This window comes from Bombyx mandarina, chromosome 06 (genome assembly GCF_030267445.1).
Source record: "Bombyx mandarina strain Sakado chromosome 06, ASM3026744v2".
In the NCBI taxonomy this organism is placed as follows: Eukaryota; Metazoa; Arthropoda; class Insecta; order Lepidoptera; family Bombycidae; genus Bombyx; species Bombyx mandarina.
The window spans coordinates 2,149,050-2,173,816 of record NC_143213.1 but is presented as its reverse complement, the minus strand read 5'-3'; the positions used below and the strand labels follow the sequence as shown (position 1 = coordinate 2,173,816).

Here is a 24,767-nt window from a genome sequence, read left to right as displayed (position 1 = left end):
GCTATCGTGAATGTTAAAAAACTCGCAATAACCACATTGCTTAAAAAAATGGAGACCTGAATAAAATGTTGCCGCGTAAATTTGTATATCTCAGATGCGATATTTTTATCTACATGTCTGAATGTAGCTCAAATATCTTGTTAGAACCAGTTTAATACTTGATCGTTATGTATTTTCCCTTGATCCTACAGAATGATAGGTAATATATGTATTTATGTATTTAAGAGAAAAGTGAAGTTTTATTGTTGCTAATTTATGGAGGCGAACGAGATATTGAAAGTCAACACGAAGGTAATCACCATTTGCATACGTCTAAAGGCTGTTTACTCATTGTAAATAAATTATACTGTGCGGTACTACTAACATTCTTCTCACCAAAATCTGAAATAAAACATATTATATTTATTTGAAAGATGTTTTAATTATCTGTATATCTTTATATATTACATACAAAAAATTAACCACAGAAATTTATATAGACACATATGTAGATTTACTTCTTACTGGTGGTGGGACCTCTTGTGAGTCCGCACGGGTAGGCACCACCACCCTGCCTATTTCTGCCGTGAAGCAGTAATGCGTTTCGGTTTGAAGGGTGGGGCAGCCGTTGTATCTATACTTGAGACCTTAGAACTTATATCTCAAGGTGGGTGGCGCATTTACGTTGTAGATGTCTATGGGCTCCGGTAACCACTTAACACCATGTGGGCTGTGAGCTCGTCAACCCATCTAAGCAATAAAATAAAAAGAATTAAACGGAGGTCTCATTTTTAACTACTTCTTACTACTGCTATGCGCCCTTCATGCGGCCAATGATCGAAGGCGCTGGCGGGACATTACAAGGAGCAAAATCCTGTCGACATATAATGGTCACGACCCTCAGCAGTGAGGAAACGACGCGAGGAGGAGGACTACTGCTATGAAAGTTGGAGAAGTACTTATTGTTCGGTGTGCCAAAACTACGCGCTGATAAATCGCCAACTGGAATATTATCACGGAATATCTTATGACCTGATGTCACCGCTTGACTTTAATACTAATTATTATCATTCATTATTGCGTGGTCGCTGTTCACGCATCACCTATAAGATAACGCATCCCTACTTAACTCAATTGAGGTAGGTTCGATTTGGCTTTAGTATTGAAACATTTTGTTGGTGAACTTACAATAAATTCATTTTTGAAATAAGTTAACTATTACGGTACAACATTTTAATTTCAATAGTCAGAAAAGTAATTGGGAAAATGAAAAATCATTAATTGTTGAGCTAGTTTTCACAATACTATTTTGAAGATTAAACCACTTTCAGATATAAAAATTAAAAAAATATATATTTGAGAATACTCTTTTTTGGAAAAACGAGTGAGATATTATAAAAAAAAGTCCACGGTTAAAGCTAATACGCATCACATCAGCCATAGACAAGATACTGAAAATATTAATTGAAATATTAAAAGTAATATCTCAAAATTTCTCAAGTCCCACGTCCGTATCGCATGGTTAACGGCCAGAGGGCCAAGCGCCATTTACGACTTTACAGTTTTTGCTCAAGATTACATCACTAAAACGGAACACCCGTCGCAGGCACGTGCTCGTCCGGTGCGTGCTCTCGAAGTATCTCGCTATCAAACAGATAAATTTACTACAATGAAGTGACATTGGAACGACGCTGTCATCGAACTTCTTATCGTTATTCGGCAGGTTGTGCTCCACGCGCGCGATAACTCCGCGATATATAAAGAGATGTTAACACTTAATCTTCAGTTCACCGACAATCGTTCGAGATAAATCAGTGATCGTTATAATAACTGACGGTCGAATTATTATTACGTATCGATATTTTCGCTGTTCGAGTGAAAGATGCGTCTTTGGTATTTGGTCGTTGCTGTTTTGGCTTGTCTTCTGCTGTCGTGCGGTGTCGACGGGCGGCCGCGGCGGCCGAAGGGTCATGCTCACAGGCGCTCATCGTTCTGCATGCTGAAACTATGCAGTTACAATCCGAGGAGGACTTGATCGATTCTTTGGTAGAACGTTCTAGAAGTGTTTGTTTTTTACACAGCACGAACCAGTGTTGGTGTTATTCAAAGAGCCTATTAAGGCTACCACCGCCTGTTGAAAGTATTGTGTGTTTTAAATTAATGTACTTATTGAATTAGTATTTATTGTAAATATCAACGGTATCATGTGTATTTCTTATTCAAGAGGACGTTGCGAACTTGGAGGCTGGATCAAGAATTATGTTAGCCAATGTATATACGTAATATATTGTTGCAATTTTTTTTTATGGCACAGTGAGATCCATTTAATTCCAGTATAAGACTATAGTTGTAGCTTTAGGACATAATTTACGGTTTTAGAATTAAACAAAAAAAAATGTATTGCGAAGTTGTTCCTATAGATGCTGTTCGTCGGTCTAATGTCATATAATTGAACTCTTTTAATTAAAAATCACTATTTATTGTTTATAATATGATAATGTTTTGTTTAATAAAAAAAATCTTTGTTTTATCATTTACGTTTTATTTTGTGTTTCTTACGATAGAGTGTAATTAATTTTGCGATATCATTAATTTATTTAATAAACTAAAATTTAATTTTTAAAATAATGGTGTGCTAAATATTCATTCAAAAAATCATTAAAAATTGTACTTGGTTAAATTATCTACGAGTGTATTTTGATAAAATACACACTGAATTCACGCATCTCGATTTGCGATAAAAAAAATTATAATGAGTAATCCTGCGTTGATAATCCTTAATGCAATTTATCTCAAGGTGGGTGGCGACATTTACGTTGTAGATGTCTATGGGCTCCGGTTACCACTTAACACCAGGTGGGCCGTGAGCTCGTCCACCCATCTAAGCAATAAAAAATACCTACATAAATTGCTTGAATATAATTAATAACAGTAGCTAAAATGTCTAATGTATCTAAAAAAAAATTTGATAACTACAAATCGGCCTTTCTCAAGCTGCCTCTACGAGAGTTGTTTAAAATAAATTACATACAACAGCTATTCATTGAAATTTTTTCATTCCCTATCCTGCGGACAGATTGGAAAGCAGTCGATGTTGCCCAAAACACGTCATTTCGGATCCTCCCGATCCACTAACGGTGCTTTTAGGTACCTCAAGCACCGGCCATCGTTCTCGTCGAAGGGCTCGACGAGTAAATTAACCCACAGACACAGCCCACTGAGTTTCTCGCCGGATCTTCTCAGTGGGTCGCGTTTCCGATTCGGTGGTAGATTCTGTGAAGCTCTTGCTAGGATTCGTGTTAGTAACTTCGTCAGGCTCGAGCCCCGTGAGCTCACCTACATGTTAGGGCGAAGCTGAAGTAGTCTCTCAAGGCTATCAGCATAGGTAGGAAAAAAAAAGATTGATTTATTTATTTTAACCCATATATACAATAGTAGTCGATATGTGCGCGTTCCCTGTAGACTCCGAAACGACCGGATCGTTTACGATGAAATTTTCGAAAAATCGTCAGCACGGCCCAGCGGATAATTTGGTGAAGTTTGTCAGTGATCAGATCAAAGCTAATCAAAGATCGGATATGAGCTGGGTTTGTACAGTGCAACACATTAAAACGATACCTTTTAGGACGAGATTTTTCTGCTCCTGGCATTGCTGACGTCCATGAGCGACGGTGACCACTTACCATCAGGTGGGCCGTATGCTCGTCTGCTTACAAAGGCAATAAAAAATAATAATAATAATAATATTTATACCAGCCTCGGTAATTTTCGCGTTCTAGTCACTATTTTCTAGTGCCTTCAATATTAATAGATACTGACGCTACTATCAATCTTATCGATTAGTTAAATAACTCAAATGTTACATCAGATTTTTTTGTACAGTCGTATCTACGTCTGCGACACCGCAATATCGGATGACGTTTTAGTTTTTACAAAACTTATGTTACATGCAATACCGTCTTTACCATAAGGGCACACGGGGCCCGTGCCCAGGGCCCCCATTCTCAGGGGGCCCCGAAATACCGACAATTTCTCTCACACGTTTATTCTCAAAACATTTTTGTAGGGCACATTACACTTTTTTCACAAATTAGTAATCGGAAGGTATTTACAAGGCATATACTATGTCTATAATAGAAGATTTTGCTCAACAGAAATCCCGAAAGAAACCGTTATCGAAATCGTAACCAAAAAACCAGCAGCATTCTAATATCATTAATGACATATTATATCATACTGTATTTGATTACCTATAATAAATGGACATACTCAGTAACAAAATGTTATTATAATTCGCTTTTTTTACTTTCCAAAAGGGCCTCAAATTCTTGTGTGCCCAAGGGCCCCAGCCTAGTTTAAGACGTCCCTGGTTACATGCCGTTGCAAACTAAAAAAAAACTGACCACACGTAGACCCACCAAAGGATTTCGTTTCTCCTCTTTTCTAGGTCTACAATATAAACTCCTGAAGCTACTTCCCAAATCCTAAAGTTAATATAGATCACATACGTTCCATATTAATAAATTAAATACATATAATAACCATCTATGCGATAAAAAAAACTTAAAATAAGTTTTACGCATTAACGGCTTTAATTCGCGTTTATTATTTGAATTTTATTCTTTCTGACGTTTCGAGTTCAAATTCAAATTCATTTATTTCAAGTTGAGTCAGTATGATACACTTGTTGAATGTCAAAATATCAAAATATCTATACTCTATACTAATATTATAAAGAGGAAAGATTTGTTTGTTTGTTTGTTTCGAATAGGCTCCGAAACTACTGGACCGATTTGAAAGATTCTTTTTCCATTAGAAGCCGACATTGTCCCTGATGAACATAGGCTACTTTTTATTTTTTTTTTTTATTTTTTTTGGTTTCATGTGTGTTTTAATGTTTCCGAAGCGAAGCGAGGGCGGGTCGCTAGTGTAAAATAAAAGTACTTTAAGGTTTTCGGTACGGCTACGAACGAAAACTGTAAAGTATTAATAATCGTAAAATTTGTTTTAGTTATGTTGACTCGGGAAAAACGAAGAAAATACTTAGAAGAAATATTTGCATTGAATCAACATCGAAATCTAGACCAAAAAGTTTTTATCTTCTCGAGAACTTGAGCTTTAATGTAGTCAAGACTAATGACTGATGCTCAGAATGCAATTCCAAAACTGTGAAGAATCGGCAAGAAAAGCCTTTTACTTTGATATCTATTTATATAAAAATGAATTGCTGATCGCTAGTCTCGCTAAAACTCGAGAACGTCTAGACCGATTTGGCTAATTTTGGTCTTGAATTATTTGTGGAAGTCCAGAGAAGGTTTAAAACATAGATAAATATGAAAATGCTCGGAATTAAATAAAAATAACAATTTTGTTTTCCCTTTGATGTGTCCCCCGTCGGATAGGGATTCCTTTTGTTTGTTTTAAGTTTATTTTATACAAAAGCTTAGGTCTTTTATTTATCGATTGAGGCACTACGAAGTCTGCCGGGTCAGCTAGTTTTTAAATAAAAACGACTAATATGTACAGAACTTTTTAAAATTGTTTTTAACATTTTAGTCAGTACATAAAATGATTATAATGCGAAGAAACATATCGAGGGGCAAAAGCCTATTTGCTTTAAGCGACATTTCGCTAAATACGCGACATTTATCTCTGTAATTAAAGGTGCGTTTTAGTTTTCTCTGTATTTTGTACCGTATGTTTCATGAGGAGTGCTCTGAAGAATTGTTCGAGATGATACCGGCATCTCGTTTTTACCATCGCATCGCCCGCCACCGGAGTAGAGTTCATCCATACCACCTGGAGCCACTGCGGTCATCCACAGTGCGTTTCCAGAGGTCTTTTTTGCCACGTACCATCCGGCTATGGAATGAGCTCCCCTGCATGGTATTTCCCGAGCGCTATGACATGTCCTTCTTCAAACGAGGCTTGTGGAGAGTATTAAGCGGTAGGCAGCGGCTTGGCTCTGCCTCTGGCATTGCTGAAGTCCATGGGCGACGGTAACCACTCACCATCAGGTGGGCTGTATGCTAGTCTGCGTACAAGAGCAATAAAAAAAATTGGTATTAGCATCTACAGTTCGATGTTTTTAATTGAACTTTAATTATGTTTACTCTATTCAAATAGTAGAAGAAGTTTTTTGTTATATTTTTTCCTTCATTGTATTCCTCTCTTGTAAAGTTGCAAAAATGTTGCTTAAACACAATAGCCTCTCACCCCTCCATTTGTGCATTACTGAGACTTGATCCGAAATCTTTAATAATTGGCCGCATGTACATGTATTATGTAGAAAATAGCTCTAATATGAGAAACTATTTAATATTAGTATTTAGTTAATATCAGAGACTGGGGAACATAAGTTATTTTTAGAACATATGAAAGATTCTTTAAAAATTTAACAACTTAATTTTTTCACAATATGCGGGATTCGAATCGCGATATCGTCATATCGTTCGCTAAGAGTTTGCCAGGCGACTTATTCATTAGGCCAACGGTTCTCAAAAGCAATGGCGTGTCATGCGCCCCTTTTAAATGCAGCTAGATTTATCATATATAAAAGGATATTTTTATCTAATTTTTTTTTTATTTTTTTTTATTGCTTATATGTGTGGACGAGCTCACAGCCCACCTGGTTTTAAGTGGTTACTGAAGCCTATAGACATCCACAACGTAAATACGCCACCCACCTTAAGACATCAATCAGTTCTAAGGTCTCAGTAAAGTTACAACGGCCGTTCTACCCTTCAAACCGAAACGCATTACTGCTTCACGGCAGAAATAGGCAGGGCGGTGGTACCCACCCGCGCGTACTCACAAGAGGTCCTACCACCAGTACAATTTTTTTTAAAATAAATTTCTAGTTTCCTTACCTATTCGCTAGTAGCCTAAGAGGCTATTCCAACGACGCCCAGGCGGGTAGGTGAGCTCATGGGCTCAGTCTAAGAGAATTTGCTAATAATAGCCCTAGCAAGAGCAGTGCTTCACAGAATATACCACCAGATTGGAATCGCAATCCATTTAGAAGATCCTGCGAGAAATTCAGTGGGCTGTGTCTATGGGTTAGTTCGCTCGTCGAACTCTTCGTCGTGATCGATGAGTTAGATGAAGACGGTGGCCGGTGCTTGAGGGTCCTAAAAGCGCCATTCTTATCTAAGTTGATCTTGTGGAATTGTATGCAATTGAGTCAATATAAAACTGTTTACTACCTGTTAATTGTACAACTACATTAAACATTAGTAGGATGATTAATCCTACTAATATTAAAAACGCGAAAGTTTCTAAGAATATATGTATGTTTGTTAGTCTTTCACGCAAAAACTACTGGATGAATTTTGATGAAACCTTACAATAATATAGCTGATACATCAGAATAATATATAGGTTATAATTTAAAAAGATATAGTGTGAATATCCCAAGATATACCTAACGATAAGTGTCAGGTAAGTAGGAAAAAATCTGCCTTCTCATTTTCATAATCAATAATAAATTGCAGTTCCCGCAGCGAAGCGAGGGCGGATCGTTATATATAATTTGATAGATGCACCTAAATCCACCTTACTAGAACTACCAAAAATATGTATGTAAGCTGGCGAACTTGTAAAAAGAATTTAAATATGTTACCAAGTAGAAATAAGTTGAGAGCCGCTGGTTTGAGCCACAATGACTTGCAGCGAAGACAACGTATCGCATCTTACGTTATTATATTACATTTATTATGTATTTACAAAAAGAGATAGTGAACGTAGCGCGTAGGATCGTTAATAATTACCGTCTTATCAGAATCGTACGATTTTATGGCCAATTTCATAAGACCCCTCGATCTTGTGGAGGTTCAGTTTGTCAATAAGTCTTCGTGAGTTGGTAATTCGTTTGACCCTGGTCCGCGGCGTCTTTGATTGTCCGCCTGTCAAGATAATGTCACCGCTGCGTCGTGGGTGGGTAGATAAGGCAGTATGAAAGTCACTGATAATGCTTTTCACTCTTCTTTAAGTATATTTAAAAAAAAAACGCTGTAAATATTGGAAAAAAAAATCTGCCAACACTCAACAACCGCACGGGTAGGTACCACCAGCCTGCCCAATTTTGTCGCGAAGCAATAATGCGTTTATGTTTGAAGAGGGCCATCTATTTTATTGGTCAATTAAGACTTAGATCTTCAGTCTTAAGATGAATGGTAATGGTATTCACGAAGCGATATACATATGTGCTTCAGTGACAGCTTAACATCAAGTGTGCCGTGAGCGTTTCTGCCAACTTATGACGACTTTGAATTCGAATGCCGTTGATTACTGCCACAAAACAATAATATGTTCCACTACGAAGAACATTACCACCCTGAATATTCGAACACTCAACTATCGTTGTAAATATAAACTGATTTGTGATTCGAGATTTTGTTGATAAATATAAATTTTCATAAGGGTTGCTCTAGTGCACGTGCACTTAAAAGCTAAATAATATTTTATTATTGATTTTGCACATAGAGATATTTGTATCAAAACATTGGATTGCGATAAGTGATTAATTACATCACATATTACGCACCCGAACCAGAGTGTGACGTTTGTGACTTCCATATAAGTTTAAAACCATGTTGTTTGTTTGTATTACTAAGGGAACTAAAAAGTTTATATATTTTTTGTAACTTTCCCACGGCAATTTCGGCCGCGTCGGCTTTATTCCATGCTCGACACTCTGAACAACCTGTCTTCTTACCCAGAGTTCAAGCTATTTCCTATATTCAAATCAAATTGCTCCAATGGCTAGGGCGTGAAAATGTAAAATACACACAGTTACTTTTGTTATTAATAATATTGTTTGCTATATCTACTATATCTCACATCTAAAAGTATAAAAGTAAATTCCAAAAAAACATCTAGTTTCAATGAAACAAAGTCTATTCTGCTTCAAAAGAATCCTTGTTTACTTGTGATAAGTACATAAAAATCTGATGAAACGTTCAAGGGTTTTGCCCAAGCAAAGTAAGGGTCAGACATACAGAAAATAATTAAAAATAATCATCGGTTTGTGTTCTATTTCTTTTCAATACTTTCCTCCCTTTTATGTATATTAAAATAGTTTTTTTCAATTTCTACAAACACGCCGGATTCTATTTATAAATATAATAATAACAAAAAAAACAAAAAAAAAATATTTCAATCTTGAATCTTGATTCTTCTCAATCATTTCACTCTTAATAGAGTGGTCGTTAACCGCATTTAGTGTTGTTGATAATTCTTGATCCCAATACAGCAATACAATTACATGTTGCATTACAAATGTAAGGTACACGCTGAAGCAAAAGCCAAAGTTTAAAACAAGGCCTCGAGAAGCTTGCGATACCTTGTAAAAAGCTCAGATCCTGACCACGACTATAGATATCCATTCAGACATTTACTGGTGGTAGGACCTCTTGTGAGTCCGCGCGGGTAGGTACCACCACCCTGCCTATTTCTGCCGTGAAGCAGTAATGCATTTCGGTTTGAAGGGTAGGGTAGCCGTTAAAACTAATCTGAGACCTTAGAACTTATATCTTAAGGTGGGTGGCGCATTTGCGTTGTCGATGTCTATGGGCTCCAGTAACCACTTAATACCAGGTGGGCTGTGAGCTCGTCCACCCATCTAAACAATAGAAAAAAAGTCTTGCGTCAAGTCAAGAAAACACTATCCCTTACTATAAGGCTGATTATGAATAAGAAGGTCGTCATTGATAAAGCTGAGGTCAGTGCAACGCGTTGCGTCTAATGACCTTGATTCACCACTAAAGCCTTCGTCAAACAGAACGCGTAATTAGCGCACGTCAGAGCGCTAAACTAACGGCGCGCAATGACGCCGAGATGTGTTGTACTACTATGGTAACATACCGTCAAACAAAGCCCCAGCGCTATAAGTACGCAGCGCTCTGTCGCGGCGCTTAGGACGCTTTGACGTCAGGCGTTGTAATTGTTTACAAGTTTTTTTTTAGCGTCCGAGTGAATGTGTATTAAAATACTAGATAATGCCCGAAAAAATGATATAAATAGTTAGAAAATACCCATGCTTATACAATGCCACATCTGAATCACTCGATTTCTTAATACTTTTAAATTTTCATACTGCTATCGAAAGGCACTATGATTTGGCGAATGCGTTGCGTCAAGGAGCATTAGACTCATCTAGTCAATTTGAACAGCGCGACGTTAAGTACGCGGCGCTAAGTACGCGTTCTGTTTGACGAAGGCTTAAGCAAGAAACTTGTAACATGTCAGAACAATATATTGTAGTTTATCTTGAAAAAAACCTCAGACTTCACGCTACGAACACTTTCGTTAAAAATAATTCTCATGATTACGGCTAAACTGGAGGGCTACTAAAAATATCAAATTCCCAGAAAGAATAACCTAATTTTTTTTTATTCAAAACAATTCTTTTATTTCTGTACAACAAAAAAAAAAAAACATTTCATTTATTTAAAACATATCAGATATCAAACACTTTTATTCGTATTTTATTGAGTTCCAATTCAACTATTTCTCGCCAAGTCGCTGCAAATATCATAACATTATTTAGAGTCTAAATTCGTCTAAAGTCTAAAGTCTATTAAAGTCCGGATCCGAACACCGGTGCATCGCTAGATACGAAAGCACCGGACATCTTATCCTTTAGGCCACGACGACTTCAAATAGTATTTTATAATAGTTTTAAATATATCGATTGTTATTTCAGTATATCGATATTCATTGGAACTGTGTCATTAATAGAGATGGGGTCTTACATAATGATTGCTTGTCATCATCTTTTCTTCTTCCCTCCACAGAGGACGAGCTGGTCGTATTTCTTCATCTGCTTGGTGGCCAGTTCTATGTCTACGTCGTTCAAATAGTAAGCCTCAAAGTTCGGTAGTGGTCGGAGAATCGCGTACAGGCGTTCAGCGTATTTTCTTTGAAAAAATGGTTGTTTCGTAGTAAATACAAAATGCTTGACGAGTTTTTACCACGATTTTCAAATTTTGATAGTATATTTTACTAGTCGAGTTCTAGTGGTTATACCAAAAGTAATAATACTAAGAACACACTTACTGGTGGTAGGACCTCTTGTGAGTCCGCGCGGGTGGGTACCACCACCCTGCCTATTTCTGCCGTGAAGCAGTAATTCGTTTCGGTTTGAAGGGTGAGGCAGCCGTTGTAACTATATTAAGACCTTAGAATTCACATCTCAAGGTGTGTGGCGGCATTTACGCTGTACATGTCTATGAGTTTCGCTAACCACCTAACACCATCATCCGCCCATCTATGCACTGATAAAAAAAGTATGTACCTCGTCTCTGTATTTTTGTCATCCAATAGAGCAGCCAATGATCTTAATGTGTGTTTTCTGGCGCACGCGGCCGTGGGAGGCCGGGACCGAAGCAGAGCCCTGCCACCGCCCGCAAGCGCGCAAGCCACCACTAGCAGCCGGCACGCCGCGCATCTCACTAGCCCGCTTTTGTGGCTGTCATATGAAAAGTCTTCATGACACGATTTTTTTTTATTGCCCTTGTAGGCAGACGAGCACACGGCCCACCTGATGGTGAATGGTTACCGTCGCCCGTGCACCTCAGCAATGCCAGGCGCAGAGCCAAGCCGCTGCCTACCTAATAACTCACAAATGACCATTTCATCGCTTCTTTAAACGCTTATCATATACTAGCTTTTGCTCGCGACTCCGTCCGCGTGGAATAGTTACTTTGCCATAACGCAAAATTTTACCCCCCACTTCATTTACGTAGAAAGTGAAAATATTTTAAAACATTCTTTATTGGTGCTCCACTTTTATCGGACTCATGAAGTTGGATAGCCTATATAGCCTTCCTCAGTAAATGGGCAATCTAACTCTGAGAGAATTTTTCAAATCGGACCAGTAGTTCCTGAGATTAGCGCGTTCAAACAAACAAACTCTTGAGCTTTATAATAATAGTATAGATGTGTAACATTTTGTGTCATGTAATGAAATCTTTGAATGTCATTTTCGTTGCCTTCAAAACATCAAAGACACTAAAATTATCTTACTTTTTTTTCCCTACCTATGCTGATAGCCTTAAGAGGCTATATCAGCGTTACCCTAGTGTGTAGGTGAGCTCTAGGGGCTCAAACTGGGAGTGTTGCTAACACTGGCCCTAGCAAGAGCTGTGCTTCGGAAAATCTACCACTGGATCGGAAACGCGACCAACTGAGATGATCCGGCGAGAAACTTATTGGGCTTTATCTTACAATTTCGCTCTGATATCCTGTGACCAGCATTAACAGGATAATAAAAAAAAATATGTGAAATTAAATGGCGGTTCGGTTCGTTATATAAGCGTAATTTTTTTTTAGTTTTTAAAATACATTTATTAAATAATTTTATTTACATTTTATATTATAAATTATATGTGAATATGATATCCCATCTTAAGTCACGAGGTTTCAGCAATGTATTTCGAAAGTACCTAAAGATTCTGTTACAAGTTGTTAATAGTTTAGTTAGATTTTGTGGGTAGTTTGAAAAGCCACGCATCAAATTAGTGTGTAGTTGTTGACCGTTTAGTTTTATTTACATTGCGTGCTCAGACAAGACTCATAAGATTTTAGAGACGTTTAGTTAGTTTTAAGGTAGACGAGTTCATACGACCTACCGCATCGTCGGTGTTCTGTATTGTCATATTTTATTTCATCATGCAATGCCTCAGACAAACACCAAAACGACGTTGCTGGTTCTCAAACTTCAAAGAAGTCCATGTGACAGCTCTGAGGACTAGTTCTGTTATGATGTTGTAATCTAACCCAGTCCCGTGTATGCAGAGAGCTGTGATGGCGTGTGTGAAATTCACGCTGCAGACTATCTCATCTAACGCGACGTTTGCAGCTCTCCGCACCGGTCCGCTGTAGCTACCGGTCTTCGACAGCAGCAGCGTGATCGCTTCGTAGAAATCCTGTGACGATTGTGAATCTTCAGACCAGACTGGTAGACGTCATTGTGGGTCTGCACGGACTTTTTTTTATTTTTTTTTATGGCTTAGATGGGTGGACTAGCTCACAGCACACCTGGTGTTAAGTGGTTACTGGAGCCCATAGACATGTACAACGTACATGCGCCACCCACCTTGAGATATAAGTTCTAAGATCTCAGTATAGCTACAACGGCTGCCCCACCCTTCAAACCGAAACGCATTACTGCTTCACGGCAGAAATAGGCAGGGCGGTGGTACTTACCCGCACGGACTAACAAGAGGTCCTACCACCAGTTATTCGTGGACTTAGTTTTTTTCTGCGATGAACCAGTCATGCATTCTGGGTCGATGTACGGAACAGCCATTGGGTGATGGTATTCAGATTGCAATTTATATGGATTCCGGTAATAACTTAAAATACCAAACGAGCTGTGAGAGCATCTACAATTTCGTGAAAATTGGACGAGAACAACACGAGTGATTGCGACAGACCTGAACTTCGATGAGTTACTGTTGTCAGGGCGTCTTGTGAGTCCGCACTAGTGCATACTACCACCCCGCCTATTTCTGTCGCAAAGCTTTCCGATTCGGAGGGTGGGGCATTCCGTTGTACTATAGAACTGAGACTTAGAACTCATGTCTTGAAGTGGGTGGCGCACAACGCATTTACATATGTCGATCATACGATCTCTTAGTCAGAGCAACCTAGTCCTTCGTGTAATTTGCATAAGGTACAACATACTGCTGGTGAAGAAGGACTTTCAACGCTCACTATGTGGTACCCTAGGTTTCGTCTATCCGGTGTGATGGAGCTCCATGGGGTTTAATCGGTAGTCGGTTCTGCGGGGTGGGTGACTCGTGTGCCTTTTTCAAAGCGTTGTCTCCTGGGACGAATTGGAGGAGGAAAATAACCTTGGTCTTCCTGTTCTCCCTCTTCTTCTCTGGAGGCGCTGGAGTCCGACATAACCCTGTCTGTTACGCCTAATATCCAGTAAACGGATTCCCCAGTTTAAAGAAAAAGGTGCAATATACTGTCATGACTTAAGTTTTTTTTATTGCTTAAATGGGTGGACGAGCTCACAGCCCACCTGGTGTTAAGTGGTTACTGGAGCCCATAGACATCTACAACGTAAATGCGCCACCCACCTTGAGATATAAGCTCTAAGGTCTCAGTATAGTTACTGTCTGTCACGTATCTTTGATCTCTTCATAAACCTAGAGATGCTGATTGTGTAAATAATATTACTTACCGGTTTCTTGGTATAATTGGTATTCTTGAGTATTACAGCGAGCGTGTTGCACGCCGAACGCGCGACTTGTGTTCTTGGCGACTCAACGTGGCTGCTAACCTTAGTCAATATATTAATACCACATTCTGAGTCGTCACGGGTAAGTACCACTATGCAGCCTATTTTTGCTGCGCAGCAGTATTGAGGTCCGGTGTGAAGGCTGAACACACACGCATCGACAATATAGTTGTGCCTTCGATTTCATATGGAAGTTTGTGATGTCTTTTTTTTAATGCTTAGATGGGTAGACGAGCTGACAGCCCACCTGGGTTAAGTGGTTACTAGAGCCCATAGACATCTATAACGTAAATTCCGCCACCCACTTTGTGATATGAGTACTAAGGTCTCAATTTTTACAGTAAAACAGCTGCCCCACCGCATTACTGCTTCACGGCAGTAATAGACAGGGTGGTGGTACTCGTACCTACCCGTGCAGACTCACAAGACGGCACATTACGAGTAATTACGCAATTGATAATTTTTGCTGTTGTTGTTTAGCAGCTGCGTGCGGCATTCGAGCACCGGTACAGCCGCGTCGCTTGATACGGATGCACCTGGCGTCTTAACCTTTAGGCCACGACGACTTCAAAAAAAGAGGCCCGGGCTAACTATAAAAATATAACTATTGTTACGCCGGTAAGAGTAACGCCATCTATCGCCGAATAGTCGAACGAATATCGAAGGACCTAGAAGCACGTAGTACGCTCGAGAAGTACAACGCCATCTATTGACAGATAGCGGAAACTACTACTAGAGATCTGTGGAATATTCTTGATAATTCTAGGGATGAGGTATCGGATATAAAAGCGTTGTAGAGATGGCACGTAGTCCAGGGGGGTGCAACTCCCATACAAAGGAAAATAACATACAACTAGCGTCATCTTACTCCTGTGGCGACGTCATTTTTGTAACTTTTAGGCATTAATGATCTAATAAACTCACTAGATGGCAGATATGAGTTCTGACTCATAAAAAATGTAGCGTACTTTGAAGCAGTGCTTCCACTTTTAGGGAATTCTCCCTTTTTTAGGGAAAAATAGCTGATATTTTGGATGATAAAGACAATTTAAAAAATACCAGGATTTAGGATATTTCGGGGTAAAAAGCAAAGCCTATACTAGTAACTGTTGTGAATTTTAAAATAAACGATAATTAAAGTAAAACAATGAACATTTTATTTTATGGAGAGAGAATGACATTAAGTCGAGTTGACAAGTAAAAGAATAAAACAGAGTTGTGTATAAAAACTATAAAGGTTTGATTCAACAGTAACCCTCTAGTAAAGTAAATCATAGATTAAGCCACTGCTTTTTCTTAGGGATTCCCCAGAATCCCAATAAGTATAATCCGCCAAATTTTTATTTACCTATTTTCGTTGATGTCACCAGAACTTACTTGTATTGTAATATACAGGTACTTCATGTACCATGAAAGATTATCATGGTAATTTCATTTACGAAAACCTTGTAATTGTCATTTCACTTTTGCTAGCAGTTCCTTCTTCAAAGACTGAGGTGGAAAGATTATTCAGTGTTCTCAAATTTAAAAACTGACAAAAGAAACAGGCTTTCTAATGAAACCCTGAACGGCTTGCTTCATAGAAAGTTCCCAACTTTGCCAGCAAACAATTGCTCAATTTTAGAACCGAACAGTGTTAGGTTGTGCAGCAAAAGAATATAAAAGCAATGCGTCGACTTCCTTGAAAATTCTAATCCTATAGATCTATGATCTTCTGGGGGCGTTTATATTATATATACCTACATTAAATAATATGCTGTGGTTTATTTTCTGTATTTTATTTACGCTTTCTATATGAGTCGTCTATTATCAAAGGTGGCAATCTGTGCATTTGGACAAAAAAAATTTATTGATATGTCAATACAGATTTATTTGAATATAATCGTCTCCTTCAAAGAATACGGTTCAAAACCTGCATTAAATAAAGGTTAATAGTTAACCTGTTATTTATCTAAGATGTCGTTCCGAAGAGTTTTGTGACTGCCAATGGAATATAAAGTCAATAATTCGTTTTTCTGATTTACCAATCATTGTCCAAAAGTCAGATTGCCGGCTTTGATAATAGTCGACTCATATAAAGGATTTATGAAAGTTGTCTAGGAAATTTTAGGGTAAATTCAAAAGAAACTAGGGTAAAATGTGTTAAAAAAAACGTAAGTGGAAACACTGCTTTGAAGTTTTCAAAATTCCAGGGCAAAAAAAAAAAAAAAGTTTTCAAAATGTCGTAACGATTTAATTTTTTAAATCGTTTTTTTTTGGTCTTGGTGTGAGTTATTTTACGTTGTAGTATTAATTTAGAGCAACTTTTAGCTTTATGAGAATATTAGACGATTAGACATTGAGAAACTCTGTTTTGAATTCTCTTTAGACATAACTTGGCTCCAATACTTTTTTCTTCGTTAGCGTTTCGTAAGCCTGTGTAACTATTTTCATTTCTTACAGAATGTTTATTATTAAAAATCAGCATGCCTCGAAGATCGAAAATGAAATGCTATTTCGGATGCCTTGATAACGGTGAGTTGACACTATTTTCCCGGTATATTATTTGCTAACATAATTATTATTCATAATATAATTAAATGAATTAGCACCAACTAATGGTCCTTCCTATTTCTGCTGCCTAGCTATCATATATGTTAAGTTTTGATCAAAACAGTCGGTATTAAGTCTCGTACTATCACACACACACCTCAGATAATAAAATTGTCTCGAGTGGGTGGAAGTATTTATGTTTTGCAACTCAGCGTATTATATGCTTATTGTCAAGTGGGCCCGAACTAGTTTTTTGGAATGATCAATCAGTCATGCTTTCCTGTTTAAATAAAATACAGCACAATTGATCTCACATCCAAAGTTAGATGATGGCATTCACGTTTTGTTTCCTGGTGTTTGATAACTAAGTTACACCAAGTGGCCTGTGACCACGTTCATCCTTCTACCCAATATAAAATAATGTTTTTATTTTTGTAGACAAAGGTTTGATAATGACAAAATTTTATGGAAAAATTATAAGGAGCACTAAAATGTCTGAAACATGAAAATATTGATGCACTATATTTGAACCAGAACGTGTTATGTAATATATTAATTTGTAAGTAAGATTACATTAACACTAAATTTTTCATGGTCGTATTTTTTCAATATTTGTTACATACTTAAGATACTTTGTTTCTCCGTTTCAGAAGAGAAACTGATTCAGCAAGGAACGTGAACTCTCAAGGGATCTTAATTTTTTTTAAATATGTTTATAATTGATAAATTAATAATTGAAATAGTTCATAAGAACTAAATTGATGGCAATTTTGTTTTAAAATAGGTTGTTTAGTTCTTATAGTTATAGTATTACGTTTGAATAGTTGTAATTAGTAAGTTAGTAATATATGAAAATACTGATATAAATTTTTGTAAATAACCTTTTGTAAATTCTACGAGAAGATGATTTTAATTAATGATCAAAAGTCAACGGTCTTTAAAAGCATTATTTGCAATTATTTAGATTTACTGTGGAATATATTTGCTAAGTTGTGTTTTCTGTATGAGCAGATATAAATGAAAATGCCCAAACATGATTATGTTTCTTACATTTTCATTATGTGAAATCAATATGCTTGTGACTGAGTATATTAATAATTTATTAAAACTTAAGTGATAGACAGCAACCCCTATGGCACTGCTGAAGTTTATAAGCACTGGTGACCACTTATCACGGGCCGTGTTGCGTGCTCGTCTGCTGTTGAGTGCAATAAAAATTTTCGAAACCCTTTCTATTATTTAGATGTAATATTAGTGTACATTTAATTTGGATTAAAAGATAAATTTACATTTTATGTTTGCATGTGTATGTTTATAATTCATTTGCATGTAACGAACACCAGTTTCTTTTTTAACAAAATGTAAACTAATGGTTTGTAATGAATGTAATTAACTTTAAGATGATTTTCTTTCAATCTGCTGTTTGTTTCATCTAGTATTACCAAAGCTAAAGCATTAGAAACGTCAGAATAGAAATAATTTAGATAGGGAATAAAAGTATAACTAATGTAATCATGTCTAAGATTACTATAAGCGTCATTAAGTACAAACTATCAATATTTAAGAGTACTTTAAATCATCATTACATTTTTTAAACATTTTTTGTTTTTCAAATCATGTAATAAAACGTTTGTGCAGAACAAAATGTCACATGTTATGAACATGATTGTGGGTTAATCGTTTCTTAAATTTCTAAATGTTTATAAGAATGCTAAGAATAATTTAGTATTCACTTTAGTGTGTGTATTATCTCTACAATGCTAGTATAAATGACAATTATTGTATGACGAAGCATAGGTAGTGTTTATAGATGTAATATTTTCATACAAGGTCATGATCTGTCACGATCAACTTTAAGCAAGAACTGCTATAGTTAAGAAACAAATTTATTAAATTTAATTCAAATTGTCTACTATGTTTGTAATGGAAAGCTGACATGTTTATATTTCGCACAAATGACTTAAGTGACATTGAATGATTTGATTATCTAGACTTAATTAACTTTTAGATAACTTTCGATTTAATGTTATTAAGTACTCTAGTAGGATTAATCTAGAGGAGTTATTGTTATTCGAAATTTTATACAATTGTACGTTCATACTATCTTTTAACAGTAAATTGTTTGTAATATAGGGAAATTAAATAGCTTACAGAGAATTACAGCTTTTTATTTAAAAAAACTGTTTTCTCTCTGTATGAAAAGGTCTTATCGATTAGAATGCTGAACACAATCAAACGTTCTTTAATATTTCATAAGTACTACCGGGAATTTCAGCGATTCTAAACGATAAGATTTTTTCATAAAGAGAGTTAATTATAAAAAATATTAAAATTACTAAAAAAGCCACCTGGTGGGGGGTAGGGAGATTAATAATCGACAGCAGCGACGCCTGCTGTCCTGGGCTCTAACTAAAGCAAAAATAAAAATGAGAGTTGCGCATCTATCTCAAATATATTAAGTGTATAATCTATGACGTAGTCAGTCAGTAATCGGAACTACCCGAAGCGAAACAGCGAACGGATCACCTGAAGCGAAGCGGAACAAGGGAATTGAGAGTTTTAAAGTGTTTGTTGAGTGTTTTAAAGTGCTTGTGAAGTGTTTAAGTGTTCTAAGTGTTGAATACAGTTTTTTTTAGTTGTACTTTGGTAGAACTTTATTTATCCCGAACTCTAGCGCGTAACACTAATTTAGAATGTTTGAAAAACTATGTATACCTACTTGTCTTATTAAGTCAGCGATTCTCTGCTCCGTGATGTTATTCCAGTGTTTTTCTAATACTTTCGGGATATCTTCCAACGTATCAATTACTTGCAACCTGTTCGTTACAAAAGGATAATAAACATTCAACAAAAATACAACTGTCTTCCTCATACTCATGTGTGATAGCTGTAGTTTTTTTTGAAAAATGAAAAAAACCTTTCTTGTCACACAGTAAAGTTTATTCATAAGTGTCTGGAATCACTGCTTTCATTTGCATTTCTTTTCTAGATATCTTACTTTCCACGTACTAACCTGGCTTGGAATAAACATCCATCCTGTATTACCCGAGCGTCACGACATCTTCACACTGAACTGATGACCCGTAAAATCGCCTTTCTTGGAAGGCATTCAAATTGTTTCGTGTGTTTCCAAATAACAAGTTTCCTTACTGGTGGTGGAACGTATGGCGCGTCCGCACGGGTAGGTACCACCACCCTGCCTATTTCTGCCGTGAAGGAGTAATTAGGGTTTCGGTTTGAAGGGTGGGGCAGCCGTTGTAACTATACTGAGACCTCAGAACTTATATCTCAAGGTGGGTGATACATTTACGTTGTAAATGTCTATCGGCTCCGGTAACCACATAAAACAGGTGGGCCGTGAGCTCATCCACCCATCTAAGCAATAAAAAATAAGAAAAAATATAACCATGAAGAAGAACGAAGTCTCTTTAACATTTCCACACAAAGGGCCTCACAGCCGCGCTCTGCGATCTCGCACAGCTTACCGTCGTCCGGTGAGATGGTTCCCGGAGATATGCTTCTACTTTCCGATGGACTGCCATAAAAGATAACCTAACTTAAATAAATCGTCGTTGTCAAACCAACATCTGCTATGTGCACTTTTTGAGATTTTTACTTTTTGACCTTTTCTTAAAGCTCACAGCCGTATAAAAAAAACTGGTATGTGTAAGCCTTAATATTTTTTTATTTTTGAGAATGAACTTTCTAAAGATATGGGCTATTTAGGAGAAAGGTTTTAAGCCCAAGAATACTTTGTCAAAATCTCAAGAGTCTCAAAGTGCGTATCTTAAATTAGTTCGAAATTCCGGCAAGTGTTGTTACCATGTTCAGCTTATCTTCATTGCCGCAGGGTACAAAGCTAAAGATCAAAGGAAAGTATTAGTTGTTGCTACATGTTGCGTTGGTACTTACGAGATTCCTCGTCTGGACGATCTACTGCTCACTTTCAACTCTTCTATTTTAGTCTTAATACTGATGGGAGCATGGCAGTGATTTGTAGGTGATCTGTCGTGTCTATGAGTCGAGTATGATTCCGTGTTGATGCTGGGCTTTTCGTGAACTTCTCCAGCAATTGGTGGCAGTTGGAAGCAGTTATTTCGTGGGGTTCTATTTGTAAAGTCTGGAAGATTAATCAAGGTTGCCTTGAAACGTATTTATAGCCCGTTGGTTGACTGAATTATATATCTAATTACGACGCACGATTTTGTATTATCGAATTCCAACGTTAAATCGCATTGTGATACTATCGTTAAGCTTAAATTATCGAATACAGACCGCAGCTTTCCCCTGTGATGTCAATTTTCAAAATCTTTGTAAAACGTACAATTTGTCGACAGACGATGAAGGGATATTTAATGAGGACATTGGCACATATGTATTCGTTAGATTTTATTTAAGAGAAATTAGGCATTTTATCGGAGAATATTTCAGTACACTCTTGCAACGAAAAAAAAAAAATTATGAAAAGATGGCTGGAAAGATCGCTGGAAAGATGGCGGTTGGCTCGGAGACCTTTCCAGTTTCACCAGGACAGTTGGGCGAGCAAAGGCTCAGCCAGGAGGGGTGGGATTTGCTAACAGCTGCCCGAGTGCCTCCAAAGGAGACCTAACAACTCAAGGGCAGCTGCTTCGCGAATGAATCTACTATCGGATTCGCGACCCGCTGAGAAGATCCGGCGAGAAACTCAGCTGGCTGATACATGGTTTAGGTTGCACGTATAACTCTTTGCCGAGTTCGACGAGTACGGTTACCGGGGTTCCTAGGCCTACTTATAGCGTTAGAGCTGAAGGTAAGCTTCGGATATGTTGTTTCAAAAGTATTTAATTATTCTCGCTATTAAACGAATTTAAATGTAAGTTCTTTTTAGAGTTTTAGGCAGGTAAGCCTAGTGCTAAGGATTTACTGGAGCACAAAGATGAATACTGATTTGAGACATGAATATTAAGTTTCATTTGGATCCAGATTATTAACCTATCTTTTTCAAATAAAAAAATCAGATCGAATTCACAACCAATCTACCGCTTGTTCCTTACCATTTCTAGTGTTATCAACACAACCTTCGCCAGACGCCAAGTCTTTGTTTCTGATCTCCCATCTATCAATCAGTCCTTCCCTAACTTCTTTAGCAGTATCATTTTCTGTAGTTACATTTATATTACAACTGTAATCAGACAAAAACAATTTTTTGAGGTACAAATGATCTCTCTTTATCGGTGGTAGCTTGAATTCTTCCTTATATTCACATTCTGGAAGTAATTTAACTTTGATACCCGCATTGTTAGTAAATAGAACATCTTTGTCATCATTTGTACTATTTATATAATTAGATGTTGAATTCGCAATACTGTCTTTCTGAATCGTCGATTCTTCCGTCAAGGGCGTTAAATGTCCTGTTTGTTTTACGTTGCTTTCATTGTTTTCGGCAGGATGTGTGTTATGTTCGAAATGTTCTGTTAGCTTAGAGTAGAGTTCTTCAATATCGTTCTCTACTGATTTCGGTATTTCACTGGTGTCGCTTCCGCTGTTGCAGTCTGATGTTTGTCTTTTGCGTTCCATCAGAGAGTCTTCGTCTAGATCTGTGCCTATACTGTCTTCAAAATTACTTGTGTTTTCATAGCGTTCTTCATTAGACACAGTCTCGTCATCAACAAAATATTTATCCGAACCGCTGCTAATATTTTCATTCGTCTTTACATAATTTGATTCGGGTAATTTAGATGAAACATTTTCTAAAGTATTTTGCATAAACTTAGTATAGGGACTGCTTGTATTACGGGAATATTTTTCATCATTGTAATACCGATTCAAATTTGATTTGCAATTAGAAATTTCAAATTTATATTTTATAGTTTTGTTTTCTGTGATTGATACTAAAGATGTTTGCGTTTCGTGATTGTCACATGAATAATTTTCATTGGCATCAGCTTTGGCGAGTTCCATGATAGTCTTACTAGTTTGTGTAAAAGATTCTTGAGCTACGAAAACATATTTCTGTACGCTTTTTGAAACTGATTTGTATTCTCCATCAGATGGATTGTAAATTTCTTTACTATTTGATGTCTTTTGTGTTTCTTTAAGGTCAATAACACTCTGGTTTCCATGTAGAGGGAAGATTTCACTGTCATCGCTCTCATCTATGGCTATTACGTATGTGTTTTTATCGGATGAAATGTTTCTATCTGAGCTGCTGTCGCTAAAGTCGGGGGAATACACGTTAGAGATGGTTACACTCTTCTGGGATTCTGTTTGTTTAAGGTTTTCGATAGCATCTTCAACTTCATATTCCTGTAAAATGTTTATAGAATTAGCTTATTTTCTATCTAATTTAGAACTTGTCTTCACTTGAACTACTTTAATTAGAAAATTCATCAATAATTTATTGTACCTCTAATCTTAATATGGTTTATCGTTGATATCATCATTCTTCTGCCCATCTCCCAGTCACCTGGGGTCGGCGCAACATGTTTTCTCCTTTCATACTTTTCTATCACCTACCATTTCTTCGTTCGCTCCCCTCTTACACATATATTCTTTCACGAAATCCATCCATTTCTTCTTAGGTCTACCACTTCCTCTACAGCCTTCCACATTCATGGTTAAACCTCTCTTACCCACCTCATTGTCATGATAATGAGAAATAAATCTTACGTTTGAACAAAAAAATTCGAAGTCGATATAGCAAGAGTGTTCATTTCAATTAATGGGTTTATTTGGGTAAAATTAAATGAATCAGAGTCAGTAAAACTTTTATTTAACTAAAATATTTAACGGAGTAATTTGAATGTAATTGTTAGCGCGAAACCGCGAAAAAGGAAGGAAAAATTTGGTCTTTCAAAACCTAAGCATTACGAGGAGACTGGAGTAAAGTCTGGTTTCATCATCATCATCAACAGCCCACAGTCGTCCACTGCTGGACATAGGCCTCTCCCAATCCACACCACTGAGCCCGGTTTGCGGCTCTCCTCAAGTCTGGTTTATTGTACACTAATATAAAATCAATACATTAAAGTGAAAAAGAACAATGGTTGGTCTTATCGGTAAGAGCTATCTCTTCTAGACAACTATCACTTTACCCAGCGCAAAGCCTTACACTTTGCTTTGATAACTTGTTTGAGATGATTCCATCATCTCGTTTTTACCATCGCACCGCCAGCTACCGGAATAGAGTTCAATCCATATTACCTGAAGGCACAGCGTTCATCCACTATGCGTTTCCAGAGATCTTTTTGCCACGTACCATCCGGCTTTGGAATGAGCTCCCCTCCACGGTACTTCCCGAGCGCTATGACTTGTCCTTCTTCAAACGAGGCTTGTGGAGAGTTCTCAACGGTTTGGCTCTGTCCCTAGCATTACTAAAGTCCATGGGCGACGGTAACCACTCACCAAAAAACTAATAAATAGATTTTGAAACTAATATTTTTTTCGTTCATCTTACCATGATTCAACTGAGATTATTAATGCATGGAAGACAATTAAACACCGAGTGTAACCCAGAAAACCAGATTATATTACGTATTTACAAATATTTCAAGATAATTTTGACGGGTCATGACAATAGTATTTAGTGAAATAAGAAACGTCGATGGAAATATTCTTTAAAAAGGTTACTTTGCTATTCAACAATAGGAGTATCCCGAACCGTTTTTATGCCATCTCATGAATAAATACATAGAAGAATAAAAGAAAAATACCGATTTTTCTGTGTGTGCTGTGTAGGCCTTAATATATATTTATTAATGTGTTGTGTTGAATTTAGCATAATAGTATTCACATTTAGGCGCGCACAATATTAATTCTTTATATTATGTAATTTTCAATTCGAATGTCGAATTATATCAATTTCTTCTTAATGCTAATTTCAACCTATCTATCACATTAGTCACGTAAACGTTATGCATGTCCGGTGGGTTTATTTTGTTTCTGCGTAATGATCTCGTATGCTTATGCCTGTCTCCTGCCTTTTGCCTAAAGTGTTATGTTTCAAAGAGCGGGACATCCATTA

General features: G+C 37.1%; 1 protein-coding gene and 1 long non-coding RNA gene across 3 annotated transcripts; one reads left to right on the top strand and one right to left on the bottom strand.

Moving 5' to 3' along the window:
- Positions 1–10,670: 10,670 nt before the first annotated feature.
- Positions 10,671–23,359, bottom strand: LOC114240038 (uncharacterized). Its single transcript, XM_089728490.1, has 9 exons — positions 23,287–23,359; positions 21,799–23,073; positions 20,678–20,885; positions 20,172–20,300; positions 19,485–19,581; positions 14,177–14,275; positions 12,760–12,908; positions 11,276–11,449; positions 10,671–10,898 (listed from the first exon to the last, which is right to left on the bottom strand). The coding sequence occupies exons 1-9, from the start codon at positions 23,357–23,359 to the stop codon at positions 10,751–10,753; spliced, it is 2,352 nt and encodes a 783-aa protein (XP_089584616.1). The 3' UTR covers positions 10,671–10,750.
- Positions 16,444–18,922, top strand: LOC149502777 (uncharacterized). 2 transcript variants are annotated; one of them, XR_016323232.1, is made up of 4 exons: positions 16,444–16,499; positions 16,676–16,747; positions 17,204–17,324; positions 17,416–18,922. It is a non-coding gene; the product is annotated as an uncharacterized LOC149502777 (long non-coding RNA). The 2 variants fall into 2 exon arrangements; XR_016323231.1 differs by lacking the exon at positions 16,444–16,499 and having other exon boundaries at positions 16,617–16,747.
- Positions 23,360–24,767: the final 1,408 nt, after the last annotated feature.

Bases quoted from the DNA above. Each gene is read 5' to 3' on its own strand.
- LOC114240038 (XM_089728490.1), bottom strand. From the start codon at position 23,359: ATGAATGTGGAAGGCTGTAGAGGAAGTGGTAGACCTAAGAAGAAATGG. The intron at 20,301-20,677 runs GTAAGTACCAAC...CTTTTATGGCAG, and splicing joins TCGTCCAGACGAGGAATCTC to TCCATCGGAAAGTAGAAGCA. The intron at 12,909-14,176 runs GTAAGTAATATT...CAATCGTCACAG, and splicing joins CCAATTATACCAAGAAACCG to GATTTCTACGAAGCGATCAC.